This window comes from Hemicordylus capensis, chromosome 3 (assembly GCF_027244095.1).
Source record: "Hemicordylus capensis ecotype Gifberg chromosome 3, rHemCap1.1.pri, whole genome shotgun sequence".
NCBI classification, from domain to species: Eukaryota; Metazoa; Chordata; class Lepidosauria; order Squamata; family Cordylidae; genus Hemicordylus; species Hemicordylus capensis.
In genome coordinates, this window is record NC_069659.1 from 199,648,647 (window position 1) to 199,665,258 (window position 16,612).

At 43.8% G+C, this 16,612-nt stretch overlaps 1 protein-coding gene across 3 annotated transcripts in view; it reads right to left on the reverse strand.

Annotated features, from left to right (window-relative positions):
* Nucleotides 1-268: 268 nt before the first annotated feature.
* The window catches only part of LOC128352301 (dual specificity protein phosphatase 13-like), a 55,881-nt gene continuing 39,537 nt past the window's right edge, over nucleotides 269-16,612 (reverse strand). For all 3 annotated transcript variants that reach the window (XM_053312763.1, XM_053312762.1, XM_053312761.1), the window contains 3 exons: nucleotides 8,792-8,983; nucleotides 4,962-5,182; nucleotides 269-605 (listed from right to left, as the gene is read on the reverse strand). In XM_053312763.1, coding sequence (XP_053168738.1) covers nucleotides 385-605; nucleotides 4,962-5,182; nucleotides 8,792-8,983 — 634 coding nt within the window. In that variant the 3' untranslated portion in view covers nucleotides 269-384. The remainder of the gene's footprint in view (nucleotides 606-4,961; nucleotides 5,183-8,791; nucleotides 8,984-16,612) is intronic.

A 16,612-nucleotide genomic window follows, 5' to 3' on the forward strand; every position in this document is an offset into this window, starting at 1 on the left:
TCTGCCACCTGGTCTTGGTTCTTTCTTCCCACTGAGTTCCTTCCCCAAACCCAGAAACAAGGTGATCCAGTTTAAAATGGCCTGAACCTTTTGTGTCACAGAATAATGTTATTGAATTATGGCCCATATGTTATCCTCCTCAATCCCTAAACTCCACTTGGCACTCCCATTGCCTAGTCTGTCACCCCTCCCCTCCATCTTTTGTTGTGTATGTAATTGTTCCTTCAGTGAAAGTCTTCACATCCATAGAGCCATCAAAAACATGCACTTCAAGATTCTGGCACTCCTTTAATCTTAAATAGGTTTCTAACATCAGAGAATTACACTCTATTTTCCATTACAACATCCAAAAACCTCTTTTGGCATAGACTCAGAGTTCAGGTATCACTTCAAGGTATCACTTCTTCCTCTTCCCCTTTCGCTTGATAATCGGATGTCGAGATCTCGAAGTTGGCTGAGGAAACCTGAGTTTGGACAGACCCCTCTGTGTTCCCGTACAGTCTTTAGGGCATCTACAAGGGTCTTGTTTTCACAGATCATCAAGAAGGCAAGCACAAGGGTTGCTGAGCGGCTTATCCCCATGGCACAATGAACTAATACTTTGCCTGCAGATTTAATCATAAAAAGGTGACATAGGTATTTATGTTTATATAGATGTATCCCATTTTTCACTTTAAAAGGCTCAATAAGGCTAAAAGTGTGTGTGTGCGCGCGCGCACACACACACACACACACACACACAATCTAACGTCATATAACCAATAGATGGACATCCAGAGCATCAGAGCACTTGTTGCTAGCACAAAATGGTTGCACTAAATCTGGATCTTTCACTCCAGATGAGTGTTGCACTACTCTTATGGTCACTCAACCCTTGCACAACTGTGGCACAGATCATTTGTTTTAATGGGAGCTTTTGTGAAAGAGTGTTATACCACAATAATGCTCTTGCACTGATCCCTGGGTTGGTGTTTTCTTTTCAAAAAAACACAGCTACACTAACTTCTTGCACTAGCTCAAATTTGCTTGTTCCGCAAGTGCACCATTGCTCTGGATGCCAGCCGTAAATAAATAAATATTTTCCATCAAACTACCCATAAGCACAGTAGCCTGCAGCAACAAATCGGCCAAAGTTAAAAGCTTTCTTAAGAAGCCATGTTGGGCTTGGTGCTGAAATGTTCCAGAAGAAAACACTGATGATTGTAGGGTGGTGTTTCCATTGGGACAAGTCTTTGGAAAATGTGACTGTCCAGAATTTATTATTATCTATTATTATCTACATTTTATATCCTGCTCTTCCTCCAAGGAGCCCAGAGCGGTGTGCTACATACTTAAGTTTCTCCTCAAACAACCCTGTGATGTAGGTTAGGCTGAGAGAGAAGTGACTGGCCCAGAGTCACCCAGCTAGTTTCATGGCTGAATGGGGATTTGAACTCGGGTCTCCCCGGTCCTAGTCCAGCACTCTAACCACTACACCACACTGTGTGTGTGTGTGTGTGTGTGTGTGTGTGTGCTATAGTTGGGGCTGTGTGTATTCTCTAAAATCCTCAGCCAGTCCCAAGACCCTTGGAGTGGTTTTGACTACTGAGCCAGAGAGCAGGCAGCGGAACAGTGTGGGAGGCAGTTGGCACATTTGCCAACCATTCTGTATGCTGCTACATATACTCTAAACAGCCACTCCAGTCTAATAAGTAGAAATGTGTAGCCAAAAGGGTGCTGTGTGCATATTTCCCAGGACTAAATAAAAAGGTGCATTGTACTCATGACCACTGATTATCCTTTTTGGGAGGGCGGGAGGGTAGCAGTAAGTGGTCCTCTGTCCTCCCTCATCCCCTATCCTCCACCTAGCCCTGGCTCCTGGGGGCTTTTAGCCCAGGGAAGTGTGCACATAGTACTCATACGTGTATAAGTTTCTACCGACTGAATTGGGTGATTGGATTTTGTTTATCTAATCTCTCTTGCAATGCAACCTCTGCTTCAAAAAGATGCAGCAACAAATCTGATGAACAATAACATCAAGGCCACCTGCTCAGAATGAGTCCCTGGTTAGCTGAGTCAGAGGAGGATTAATTCCCCTGGGGTCTACGTACCATCTCCCATCAGTGGCATGAAGAGAAACCTGAGTCCCATCCCTAAATATAGCTATATAAGAAAGGACAAATGGAGACATCTAGGCAGAAATAAGCTCTGACTCAAAGCAGGCTTGACAAACCTCTAAGCTTAAGGTCAGAGTTGGGGCTGTAATTGAGTATTCAAAACATTTGAAATTGTGCATGTTAATATAATTAATACACTGATTTTGGCATCTTAGAGAATCAAGATACTTTTATAGCAATGTGGAATTCAGTTTCTGAAATCATAAACATCTAGGAACCTAGCTATATACTGAGTCAGACCATAGGTCCATCTAGCTCAGTATTGTCTACACACACTGGCAGCGGCTTCTCTAGGTTGAAAAGCTTCAAGTTTGGTTTGAATGTTTCAACTTAATAAACACACACACATTTTTTATTATTATTCACATTGGTCGAACTGCACTGTCTCGGAAGGAAGGAACCATGTCTCCTGAATCTTTACCATGTTACTTGGATCTGTCTGGGATTTGAACCAAGAATCCCTTTCACCTAAACCAAGAATTATGTCCCTAGATCAAGATGAATTTATGACTCATGATATAATTTCATAAGTAGACTGCATGATTTCTGGTAGACACCAATTTATGGGTGTTGGAGAACTTCTAGGGGAAGGAGAAATAGATGAAAATTGCCCCCTGCCCATGGAGTGGGACTCTGAATTACAAAATACAGTCGTTATTGTGGATGCAGTTTGAATGCAACACCTCCACACAGTTAGTGAGGATGCCAGCTACTGAGCCCTTTCTCACGATCATGTGGGAGGGCTTGAGGGCAGATGGCGGGGAAGGCAGCAGTAGCTCGCCTTCCCTGCAGACGATCCAGGTGGGGAATCTGGGTGTGCAGATCGTGTGCCCAGACAGTCTGCAGCTGCCATGGGCATGTTGCCCCAGCCCCCAGAAACCCCACAGTGCACTGTGTGAGTGCGTGATGCATTGTGAGGATCTCCCCAGTGACAGGCGGGCACCCGTAAGTGCTTCAGCTGAAAGCAACCGGCGCTGACACACAGTCAGGTAAATGGGGTTAAGGGAGCATTTGCACCCTTAAGCTCATTTAAGAGCCCAGCTTCTTAGCTGGGTTTGCTGCTGAGGCGCTGCAGGGAACCGGTTGGCTCCTGCCAGTTCCTGGGCTTAGTCTGGACTTAGTTACCCTAGTTTGGCCTTGGCTGCTCGTGAGAACAACCTCACTGTGTTTTATTCATCTGTACAATCATCTTGTTAGGATCAAATTCAGAGGAAACAGATGTGAAAAGCTGGCAATGCACAGTGCCGATTGGCTGATCCTCTGTGATGTCACAAGCCTACTTCACGCTCTTTTGCTTAAGCAATTTTTCAACTTAAAAAAAAAATCAATGGTATTACTTTGGTTTGGGGAAATAATAAGATAAGGTGTGAGCATTCAACTGAATTAACACTGATGCTTTAAAAAAAATAAAATGGTTCTTATCAGGCCCAGTTCAATTCTCCAGAAGCAGGACTGCTTAAAGTAGAGTCCAGAGCATGGATTAATATCTTCGAATTCCGGTTGAAGCTGGTTTTCCATCCTGCAGGCCTAGCGCCACTTGTGTTAAAGGATATCTATCACTCTTGGAGGAAAAGAGAGCTAGAGGAAAGCAGGGGCGTAGCAAGGTTGGAGTGGGCCCAGAGACAAGATTTTAAAATGGGCCCCCCCTCACTGAAGCTCAGCTCATGAAGTAAAGAAATCTTAAATGAGGCTGAATAGTGGTAACAAAAAGCACAGTAAAATTTATATAAATTTTTATATATAAACCTATGTGCCACAATAGATCATCATCCTAAATTATTTTTTAAAAGGTTTTGTAAATTGTGGATGATGCAAATCATTTAATGGTACTAGAGAAAGACATGCTGTTCTGGTCGCTCCAAGACTTAACACTCACATCAATTTCGAAGGATAACTACAACTGAAGGAAGCTCGAGCGGGTGCGTGGCAGGGAGAGTCAGTCATGTGACTTGCCTCTGGGGGCCCCCTCAAGGCAGTGGGCCCCCAGACAATTGTCTCCCCTTGCCCTATTATAGTTACGCCCTTGGAGGAAAGGCTGCATCATTATAGTTTCTCCCCTTTTGCACTGATAACTCTGGGGTTTGAAAATGCCAGGGTCAAACTCAGACAAAGAATATATGATATGGAGCATCAAATTGATCAGGGCTCTATTCCTGTTGGTGTCCATTTGGGCAACCAAGTTTTGAGTTTCAACCCCGCCAGATACCTAAACCAGATAACTGTGCCAAAATATCACAGAGCTCTGACACAGACACATTGCAATGCCTTGCAAACAGTAGTCCTGGAAGGGAGATATCAAAAAATCCCCTACAAAGAACGTACTTGTCTCTGCAAATAGGGATATATTGAAACACTGGCTCATGTGCTCCTTTGTTGTCAGTTTTACTGAGATATACAGCATAAACATATAACCCCTTTTATTTGCTGCCATCCAGGTTGTACAGATTCTTTTTATCTTGATTATCTTTTAACTGACCAGAATGATCTGAGATCTTATAATGTGGCTAAGTTCTGTTTAACAGCTAGTAAAATCTGCCAGGAGTTCACTAAGAATCATTGTTAATTGATCTTTAACTATATGCTTAACTACTGTATCACAAACATGTAGGTTTTGTTGTTGTTGTTGTTGTTGTTGATGGGTTTCTGTTTGTAAATTGTGCTGGTCTGTGATTGTAATAAAGGAATTGAATTGAATTGAATTATCCAGCCACCTACATCACATGGTAATGGCTACCTGTAAACTGGATATAAAATGTCTGTCTGGACACCTCATAGAATATAAATTGTTCTGTCCACCGTATTTACCTCTAGGAGAGTTCAGTGCTGCCCTTATATATTTAGCAGCTGGATGAAAATAAATGCTGAGATCAAATTTTGGATCATCATCTGCTTCAACACCATAGTAATCCACTGGCAGGTCTTTGTAGAATTTGGCTCCAGTGTTGATGTGGAATCTTCCAGCAGCTGCATTTACTATGTGGGTGATGCCCATTCGGCGAAGCTGCTCTATATCCCGGGCTATATATCTGCAAAAAAGGATGCTTGGAGTATTTTTATTTTTTTAAATTATATAGTCATGCTTATCTTTAAAGGCCACCCAGTGAATCTCAAGTTCAGCCAGGTTTCCCACATTCAATTCCAATATGCCATCTACTGGACCGTGTTGGTTTAAGCAGGAGCAACGATGCTCAAATGTCAATATGCTTGCCATTAGGGAGTCATTACTCTTGCTTAAGTGAGAGTCTTTTTTTCAGAGAGCTGAAAGTAGTATGAAAGAGATATTGTTGCCTATGATGTGCACATGCACAACCACCCACTATCCACTTTGTACCCATGTTCTGTAGGTTTCAAGTAGTGTTTTCAACGCCTCCTAAACTTCTTTGACAACAGGATGAAGAAACTGAATGTGCACAATACAGAACAATGATATCCTTATCAGACCAATTGTATGCTAATGTGCAAATGTGCATAACATAACCCTGACAGTCCCTTCATTTAAAAGAAAATCAGCTTTGGGAAGGGACAATTTGGAACAGAGGTGGGGATGGTGAAGAGAGATGGTACTGTTCAGTGACTGAAAACTCTTCCAAATGCTTAGAAGTCACTGCCATCTTGAACAAATGTCAAGCTACTAAAACTTTAGGCAGCCACTCAGCATGGTGTCTGAATGTCTGTGATTTTTCTGATCTTGGTGCTGGTCTTTATTTGAAGAAACTAAATTTTATTTGGAAAAGCCAATTTATCAACTGCTTTTCAACAAACCATTCTCAAAGCCAAGTATAATAAATTATAAAAATGCTGCAAACACAGAAGTGTTATCAAATCATCCCATAAATGCAACGGTAGTAATCAGATATATAATCCAGAGTTTCCCAAAATAATTCAGAATTAAATGCTTGTCTAAAGACAAAGGTGTTAACTGTCAGTCTCCATTGATCAAGCCAATGAAAAGTTCTTCCACATGTACAGAGTCTATTGAAGATTAATAATCAAAGATATTTTTGAGTATTAAATAATCAAAGACCATTTTTGATGGCCATGGAAACCACAACAAGGCTTCAGAACTGGACTGGGCGGGTATATATGGGAGAAGGCTCTTACCAGCACACATACTGAGTCATGTACTGCTACTATTTTTCTCATCCTACATTGATATATGTTGGACAATTCCTTTTGTGTATGTGGCAGTTGGGATTGAGAAAAGTGTCAGTGGTTGGTAGCTCAGTTAAAATTGTTTCTCACTGTCCTCTCACTCCAGGTATAACAACAATGCTAACCACTTTGCTAGGGGGACCAGCTTCTGATGTGATCCTGGCAGTGACTTTTCAGGGGAAGTGTCAAGAGCTGTGGGGCTTGAGTCACGAACCCTAGAGATCAGGTACCCAGTTTCTGTTCTCTGTGCCACCAGGGCTGCTGTTTGGAGGAAGAAAATGCAAGAAGTTCAAGCCAGCTGATACCAGAAAACCAGTCCCTATGAAAACCAGCTATGTATCTCCTAGTTCTTCCTCCTAGCACAGGACTGGGACTGAAAGATAGGGAAAGAGCTTGAAGTCTAGGCAACCTGAATTGAAGGAAGCCATGAGGTGGTCCCTCTATGCTTCCAGATTGCTTCCTTGTTTTCTCCCATGCCAGTCTCCTGGTCAGTTCTTTCTCTGGCCTTGAGCCCTAAGAACGATGGCATTGGCTTGGCCTCCTGCCTGAGCTCCAAACTTCACCCCAACCTATCTTCTCCGCTTCAGGTACTGCAGTCTCTCCTGGGCAGAGGGCCTGATCTTAACATCACTCAATGTTAATCTTAAACATCACTCAATATGAGGAGATGTTTACCTATCTGGACCATAAATGGTTCTGAATCTAACTCTTGTTCCCCCCCCCCCCAGTGTCCATGTAATGAAGTGTTAAGTTGGGGTAGACTGTCCCCAGGATGTGTGAGAGGGCCTTCCTTTTGTTGTCCTTGAAAATCAGTACAGTTCTTGACTGAAAGGCATAACTATCATATGGATACTTAAGCATTTATATGAGGAACTAATAGCTTGAATTGATACTGAAAATATTTTGGCAGATGAACAGGCTGACTTTAGAACTCACAATTTTACGGTGGAATAAACATTAATATTATAGCATTTGGCTGAAAAATACTACACAAAACAAAAAAAAAGGCATTGTATGCTGCCTTTGGAGATTTTAAAAATGTGTTTGATTTAATATCAAGAGAGAAATTATGGTGCGAATTATTGGATTCCTCAACAGAGCATCATCATCTTTTTCTAATATATAATATTTATGAGGATTCCTGTTTAAAGGTATCAGGACAGGTGCAGTTCAGTGGTGCAGGAAAGGTAGGATACTGGGTAGCATGTCCTCCTACCTTGCTTCCATGCAATCACTTCTACCCAGGTTTTCCTCTTACCTTGCTTCCACACAACTGAAAATTGGGAGCATGCATAGCTCCCAAACCCAGGTAGAACACAGTTTTTGATTGTGTGGATGACCTCTGTGGATGATAGTTTTATGTATTTAAGTAGGTATAGGGTGTTTTAAAAAATGTGAGTAGTTTTCCTTGCGTTTAGATCAAGTGGTTGTTGGTAATTAATGGTACAATTAATTGTAATAAATTAATTGTTGGTAAATTTCAATGTTTATTCTGGTCAATGACAGAAATAAAGATTTATTCATTCATTCACATATAGGATTGAAGCATCATGCTTTTTCAAGGGCAGGATCCAGGTTAGTTAGTCATTACTATGCTAAACACTATTGAAATAAATGAGACAAGTTAGTCATCACTGACTTAAGTCCCACTAATTTCAATTGGGGTTAGTCATGACTAACTTAGTCTGGATGCTGCCCCAAGTCTCTGTGCTTTGGTCATTTTATTATCTGAGCCAGCAATAATCTGTGGGTCAGGTAAATGTTCTGACATTATCACCTGATTTTAATATGGTGATTTTAAAAAGTAATCTTGGGGGGGTGGGGCATGGAGGATAAACCATATCAATTAATACTAAATCACTTGTAGACCCTGCTTAGCAGAGGCTTGATGCATTTGTTATTTCAGATATAATGTGCAAAAGCCCTGAAAGAACATTAGGGCTGTCAATAGACCAAAACATGTGTAGGTGATTAATCATCTCCCCTTTAACTGACTCATTCACTGATTAAATTTAAGTTGTATGTAAGCAAAACGCTTTGAGATACTGAGGAAAATCTGAAAAAAATTACAATTTAATAATAAAAAAACTACCACTCACTTTGTTCCCTGTGACAGTAACACACTATAAACAAGAAAGCCCCCCCCCACCAAATGTGTCTCATTTCCTCATTGATTAAAAATTGTTCCATTGATTAATTAAGTAAAATTTTATTTGATTAAACTACCAGTTAATAATGCCTGGCCGTCATTCCACCCCCCCACCCCCGCCCCAAAGAAAAAGAACAGGAAAAGCTGTGATGCGGATCCAGTTTCTAGGCTGAGGACCAGTGAGGGTCTGTGGCACCAGCATACAAATGTTGTGGAAACAGTGGCAGCGCAGTAGAATAAACCTGCAGTTTGCCATTTCCTTCCCTCTTTTCTTCCATCTTCATAGATAATAAGAATAATGTTTGCTGCACGCTGTGTAACCCCCTCTACTTACAAATCTCCAATGTAGAGGTTAGGCCAGACTTCGTCGACATTGCCACGGCAGGGGATGGGTGTCCACAGTATCCGCTGGAGCTCTCCCATCTCTGGCGTCTCATAACTCCCCTCACTGCTGGACATGAGAGCCGAAGCTCTTTGTATGCTGGGGCGCAGCAGATCGTCGCCATGTAGTGAAGCCCAAGACATTCTGAAAGGTAACGGAGAAGGCCTGGGTTTTATAGGACAGTACCAGTGACTTGAACTGGTCCCAGAAACTAACGCAGGCAGACCAGTTTGGGTGGTGAAGAGCTGAGAGTCCCAGCTTGTCTGCTCCCATCAGCAGTGAGGCGTCTGCCTTCTACAGCACAGGGAGCTTATAGACCATTTTCAAGGTCAGCCTCATAAGAACAGCCCTGCTGGATCAGGCCCAAGGCCCATCTAGTCTAGCATCCCGTTTCACACAGTGGCCCACCAGATGCCGCTGGAAGCCTACAGGCAGGAATTGATGCCATGCCCTCTCTCCTGCTGTTACTCCCCTGCAACTGGTACTCAGAGGCATCCTGCCTTTGAGGCTGGAGGTGGCCCACAGCCCTCCGACTAGTAGCCGTTGATAGACCTCTCCTCCAAGTTATCCAAACCCCTCTTAAAGCCATCCAGGTTGTTGGCTGTCACCACATCTTGTGGCAGAGAATTCCACAAGTTAATTATGCGTCATGTGAAAAAGCAGTACTTCCGTTTGTTGGTCCTAAATTTCCTAGCAGTCAATTTCATGGGATGACCCCTGGTTCTAGTGTTATGTGAGAGGGAGAAGGATTTATCTCTATCCACTTTCTCCACACCATGCATGATTTTATAGACCTCTATCATGTCTCCCTGCAGTCATCTTTTTTCTCAACTAAATAGCCCCAGGTGTTGTAGCCATGCCTCATAAGAAAGGTGCTCTAGGCCCCTGATCATCTTGGTTGCCCTCTTCTACACCTTTTCCAGTTCTTTTTTAGATACGGTGTCCAGAATTGTATGCAGTACTCCAGGTGTGGCCACACCATAGTTTTGTATAAGGGCATTCTAATACTAGCTGTTTAATTTTCAATCCCCTTCCTAATGATCCCTAGTGTGGAATTGACGTTTTCACAGCTGCAGCACATTGAGTCAACACTTTCAATGAGCTGTCCACCACGACTCCAAGATCCCTCTCCTGGTCAGTCACTGACAACTCAGATCCCATCAATGTATACTTGAAACTGGGAGTTTTCGTCCACACATGTTCAATCCACACATGTAGCAAACCACACATGTACTTGTCCCCTTATCCCATGACAGCTAAGTTTTCCCAGGAGTCTTTGATGAGGAACTTTGTCAAAAGCTTTTTGGAAGTCCAGGTAGACTATGTCAACTGAATCACCTTGATCCACACACTTGTTGACACTCTCAAAGAACTCCAAAGTTTCGTGAGGCAAGATTTCCCTTTGCAGAAGCCATGCTGGTTCTCTCCCAGCAGGGCCTGTTCTATGTGCTTTACAATTTTATCCTTGAGATGCTTTCCATCAATTTGCCTGGAACGGACGTTAAGCTAACTGGCCTGTAATTTCCCAGATCGCCCCTGGATCACTTTTTGAAAATTGGTGTTACATTTGCTACTTTCCAGCCCTCCGGTACAGAGCCTGATGATAGGGAGAAGTTATATATTTTAGCAAGGAGGTCGGCAATTTCACATTTGAGTTCTTTGAGGGCTCTTGGATGGATGCCATCCAGACCCGGGCGATTTGCTAGTTTTCAGTTTTTCCAGACAGTTTAGAACATCATCTCGTCACTTCTATCTGACTCAGTTCTTTAGCCTCCATCCCAGAGAAGCCTGGTTCAGGAACAGGTATAGGCTCAATATCCTCTGCTGGGAAGACGAACACAAAGAACTCATTTAGCTTCTCTGCAACCTCCATATCCTCCTTAATAATCCCTTTCACTCCCTCATTGTCTAATGGTCCAACCACCTCCCTGGCAGGCCTCCTGCTTCTGATGTATTTAAAGAAGTTTTTGTTATTTCCCTTGATGCTTTTAGCTAAATGTTCCTCAAACTTTCTTTTTGTCTCCCTTATTGTCACCCTGCATTTATTTTGCCATAGTTTGTGTTCCTTTTGTTCTCTTCATTTGGAAAGACCTTCCAATTTCGGAAGGAAGTCTTCTTCCCTTTTATGGCTTCCTTGAGTTTAAACAATGCCATGTGCAGCACATGGCATTAATTACACCTAAAGGTGTTATAATGACATGTGCTAGGCTTCCACGTTTCTCAAAGTGCTTTGGTCTGTAAATAAGATTGGTAAAAGGCACTCCTAATCATAGCAGTTTGTCGAGGCTTCTACAGTAGTACTGCATCTTTTAGAATGCTCTGCTGATAGATGTGGTGATGGCCACTGGTCTTAAAAGGAGATTGAACACATTAATAGAGGATAGTTGTACTGTATAATTACTGTTAGCTATATTCGTGACATTGAACCTCCATGTTCAGAGGCAGTATACATTTAAACCCCAGCTGCTAGAGGACAAACAGTAAGGGAGGATTGGTGCCCTCATTTTCTGCTTGTACACTCCACCATACAAAATAATTTCCTGGACATAGAAAACCAAGTGAACCTTTCTAGGCAAGAACGCTTCACACCAACACCTAGTTTTCTGCTTGGAGCATTGTACCAGGAGTAGAGTGGAGTGGGTGTAGGATGCCATCCTGCATTTTTCCAGGCAGACCATTTGGGCATCCCATGACCTTTGAACGTACGTCATTGAACCTGGCCTAATTTGAATGAAACTATTCCATTTTCTTCTGGTTTCATTTCCTGTTAGGACAGATTCAGTGACAATAAAGGAAAAGAAGCAGGATGGCTTTAGGTTTCATATAGGGCAGGGCTGCACAACTCAAATGCCCTAGTGATCCAGAACCATCCACAACTTGGCATGCAGGGGCCAAAGTCAATTTTAGCACATTACATTAAAATTAAAAATATTATTAGCTACTTGTGGATCTATTCCCTGTAAATTGACCCATAGTTTTAAGCAAGGATAATGGCCAGAAAATGGGTCCTGTCCCTGTTCAATCAGTGGGGTCCCTGGAGTGCACGTCAGCCCCAAACAAATGCCAAGTCCTCTTTGTTGCTTTCAGGCTGCAATCCTAGGCATGCATACATGGGAGTAAGCCTTGCTGGGAACACCATGGGACATATTTATGAGAAAACATGCATAGTATGGTGCTATAAGGCAGTTTCCAGCTCCTGTGTTGCTGCAGGATACCCGGGGCCCAGTAAAATAGCCCTTGCAGGCCGAATCCGGCTCCCGGGCCTTATGTTGTGCAGGGCTGATATAGGGGAACATCCAACTGTGTGAGCCCCTGTCTGCAGTCTCGAAGTGCTACATCCAAGACTCACCTCCGTGGTAAAGAACTAGGCCTGATTCATGGGCCTTTTGTAGGAAAGGGGTCTTAGGAAGCAGTGTGCCCCCCCCGCTTATATTGCGGCAATTTTTCTGTTTCCTCTATGGCTTCTTTCCACAAGTTGTGCACACTCCGGCCATTCTTGGGGGTGGTGATGGACTGCTTAAGCGGATTGTCTCCCTAGAATCATAATTTATTGGTTGTTGGGAGTGCAGTGGGGATATAAGCCAAATGACTCAGCCCACAGTGATGACTGAAGGGGGAACGGCTGGCTTTGAAAGCTGAGCCACTAGTGGTTTCTTGGGATACAGAGGCATTTGAGCGGCCAACTGCTGGTAAGAAAATCTCTCCAGCAGCTGGAATCCAAATAACTTCTCCTAATTTAGTAGAGGGCTCTTCGAACAACCGCTTTCGTTCCACCTGCATTTGCAGTATAAGGTGACCAGATGCAATGGGGTGTGTGGCCAGAATCAATTTCAGTGCCCTGGAGCATTTCCAGACAGCAGGCTTTACCATGGTTTTACTGTGGGACTTTACTGTGAGTTTGGGTTTCCCCCCCAAACCAACGCAAAAAGTGGATTATTTAACCCTGGACATAAACTGCGCTATGCTCTAACACACAATGAAAAACCTGAATTATTTCTGGAGTGCTCCCCAATAGAGTGCAGGGTCTTTGAAGTAAATCTGCCCAATATGTGAGCACACATCTTCCATTCCAGAGGAGAAGTGAGCTAAAAGCCCCATCTGGAAATGCCCCTGGTCTTTGGTGTTGAGATGTGTACTTGCAAATAATCCCCATGGGGTATACCTGCACTTACAATGTGTCATTCTGTAAGAGTTTAACTGTCATGGCTTTTCCCAAAGAATCCTGGGAACTGTAATTCTGTGAGGGTGCTAAGCATTCTTTTTGAAGAGATCATTAGTTCCCTTCACAGAACTACGTTTCAGCTAGCTCCTTCCAGGTGAGACTGCAGCCTAATCTGGTTGGAGGTAGCTTGGCCAGAGATACTCGTGCTCTGGGAACCTCCCATTTAGATTACTTTAATGTGTGGTGGTGGGTAAGGCTGCCCTTAAAAATGGCTTGGAAACTGCAAGATTGTTAACTGGGACTGGGTGTTTTAATCATATTATGCCAGTGCTTCGTCAGTTGCACTACCAGTTGCAGTAACTGGTATCATTGTCAAACTCAGTCCATTTCTGGGCCCAATTTAAAGTGTTGATTTTAACCTTTAAAGCCCTAAAGGGCTTGGGATCAGGTTACCAGTAAGAACTAGGGATGGGCATGGAACTGGTTTGGAGGCCCATTATGGGCCTCCAAACCAGTTTGAATGACCGGTGGTTCCGCCAGTTCAAAGGTGTGTGGGCGGGTTGACTATAAGGGTAGGGGAGTGTGCACTTACCCCTCCCTCTGCTCCCCCCTGCCGGCGCTCCAGTGCAAACCGGTTCTGCAGGGTGGCAGCGTACCTCTCTGCCGCCCCATCTGCTCCTTGGACCGGAAGTGGAAGTCCCCAACACATGTATGTATGCCGGGTAAATGCGCATGCACATTGTGTGCATGCCTGACGTGTGTGCGTGCCCAACAGGCACAGGCATGCTGGGTACTTCCACGTACTTCCAGTCCGAGGAGAGGACGGGGCGGCAGGGAGATATGCTACCACTCCGCTGGACCAGTTTGCAATGGAGTGCCAGCAGGGGTGGGAAGTGGAGGGGGCATAAGTGCACCCTCCCCCGCCCTTAAAATCAACCCTTGCCTTTGAACTTCCCCCACCCAGTTAAGTGCACATCCCTAGCAAGAACACCTTTTCCCATATGTCCCTACCCAGCTTTAAGATCTACAGAGGCCCTGCTTCAAGAGCCCCCACCAAATTAGGTGAGGAGGATACAAGAGTGAGGGTCTTTTTGGTGGTGGCTCTCCATTTATAGACTAGCCTCTTCAGTGAGGCTCAGCTGACACCATCATTATGTTCTTTTGGACTCCAGGCGAAGACTTTTTTTTAAATTTACCCAGAACTTTTGCTGGAGGTCTCGGCTTGAAGACCCCCAGTAAGGGACAACACTTGCCCCCAGTAACTGGTATCATTGTCAAACTGCTCTTACCATTAAGAAGTTGACCCTAATGTCCAAACAAAATGTACCCTCTTGTAACAAGCCCACTTGTTACATCTAGTCCCGCCCTTTGTGGCAGCAGAGAACAAATCTTTGCCCTCTTCTATGTAACAGCATGAAAAAGCACCATTACTCTACTTCCCCTCTCAGATTTCTCTCCTTCATATTAAATATGCCCAGTTATTTCAACTTTCCCTCATAAGACTTGTTTTCCAGACCCTTCACCATTTTCAGTGCCGCCTTCTAAACCTGTCTATCTTTCTACATCATCCTAAAAGTCCAGTGAGCTGAGTAGTGCAGGATAAAGAGGAGCTATCACTTCTGGCTTGCAGATTATGGTTCTACTGATGCAGCCTGATATTGCATTCACCCCTTTTGCAGCTGCATCACACTGTTTCCTAGTGTTAGTTTTGAAACCACTGGCAATCAGACTTCTATAACAAATTTTAGTATTCAGGAAAAAGGGAGAAACTTTTTCTCTCTCTTTTCTCTAAATATATCCACAGCGTTTTTTACCTGCAAGATATTCAAAGTGGTTTGATTCACTTTCTGTCCATAGTCTCCACCATGTGCTTGCCTGCCTCTGTGGTACACATCCCTTTTTGTGCGTAAGAAGGTAACGTCCTAAGTAGTACATAGCAAAATTGGGTGTTTTTAGTAGTTGTTTTGAACTGGCACCTTGGCAATCCAGCAACACAGAGTCTTGATTTTCTGTTCCTCTTGCACAGCTGAAATATTTTGTTGCTGTGTGTATTTTTTTCTTCTCCAGTTACAAATTTTATGTGCTATTTTAATAGCATGCATATTAACTGTTTAAATGCATGTGTTAAACAGACCCAGACAGTATGTTTACACTTTGCACATTACTCTGTGTGTGTGTGTGTCGCAGTTGCTTACTTAAGCCTTGTCTATGAAGAATTTACTACCAGTACATTTTAGATCCCACTTTACAACCCTTTAATTACAGTCATTGTTACATAAATATTCATCAAGAGCAGCAACCCCTGGTGAAAAAGTCACCCGCAGGACTTCTGCATGCCAAGAATGGAGTTCAAGGCCTCAAGTGTCAATGATGTCATCAATGTTTTCAAGGAAACACAAACATTTAAACCTGCTCGGGGAGTTGTGTCCTTTGCTGGCTCTAGGTGTTGCTGAAGTCATCATCTGGAGGAAGAGGAATCCCTGGAGCCTGCTTTCGCTCTTGGCAGGCAAGGCCAGGCAAAGGAAAGGGAAAGCTGGCGGCCAGTCATTGCAGCCCACCCGTCTCCCCCTTCAGCCTGTATTTCCTTTGAAGAGTGTGAAATATTTGGCAGAGCAATAACGGCAAGATGGACCCTGTAACTGAAGCTGCTGCAAAACTGTCTGGTGAATTTCATTTTGGCTTCGATCCATTGAGACAGTGCAGTTGAATTCCTGCAGAAAGTTTGGTGTTCATCAGGATTGCTGGAAGTTGGGGCAAGCTTTGTTCTTAGGGAAGTTTCAAGGGAGAAAACCAGAACCACTGCAAGCGAGAGGTAAAACGGAAAAGAACCGAGACTGTGGGGCAAACTAGGAATGGTGGCAGCTGGTTCATGTCTTCAAACCCGTATCTACTGCAATCATGTAAAAACTGGGAAGAAGGGTTGGGAGGGGGATTGATTGGAACAGCAGAAGGGGTGATGGCCACAGAACTCTTCCTCCCTCCCCAAGCACTTTCCCCTCAGTGCGGCTCTGATAATGGGTGTGATCTTGTCAGGGAACAAAGAACCCGGGGCAAGAGGTTACAGGGCATTAAGCTGCAGGCAGAGGAACTCCCCTCTCATTCTTTTTGCTGTTAAAATCAGACATGGCCCCACACTCCCCCCACCACTGTTTGCGCTTGTGAGTTGGGTCTGGTGATCAAGTCGCTCACTTCAACAAATAGCTGTTCATATGAACAGTCACAGCCTCTTAGCAGTGTAGCACGAGAGCAAGCAGTTTATGTGCAATTCCACCCTTTCGCCTGTGAAATGGAAAACTGCAAGTTGTGATTTCTCTGGGTCACAGAAGAAGAACCGCAAACTTGCAAGAATCACAGCTCTGGTCTGTGTCATGTAAGCACTCAAGCGGGCTTCCCCACAAGTTGATCTGGGGAAGAAAGGGAACCAATGTTCCCTTTCAGGTGTGCACATGTGCACACACACACACACACACACACACACACACACACACATTTTAAAAATGTCTGCTCAGTTAATTTTAGGTCCCACCCAGATTGAATCAGGAAGGCCCCATTCTGAATGCATGTGCACACACACTGCTTCAATACTGACACCCAGAACAAAATGCATTCTG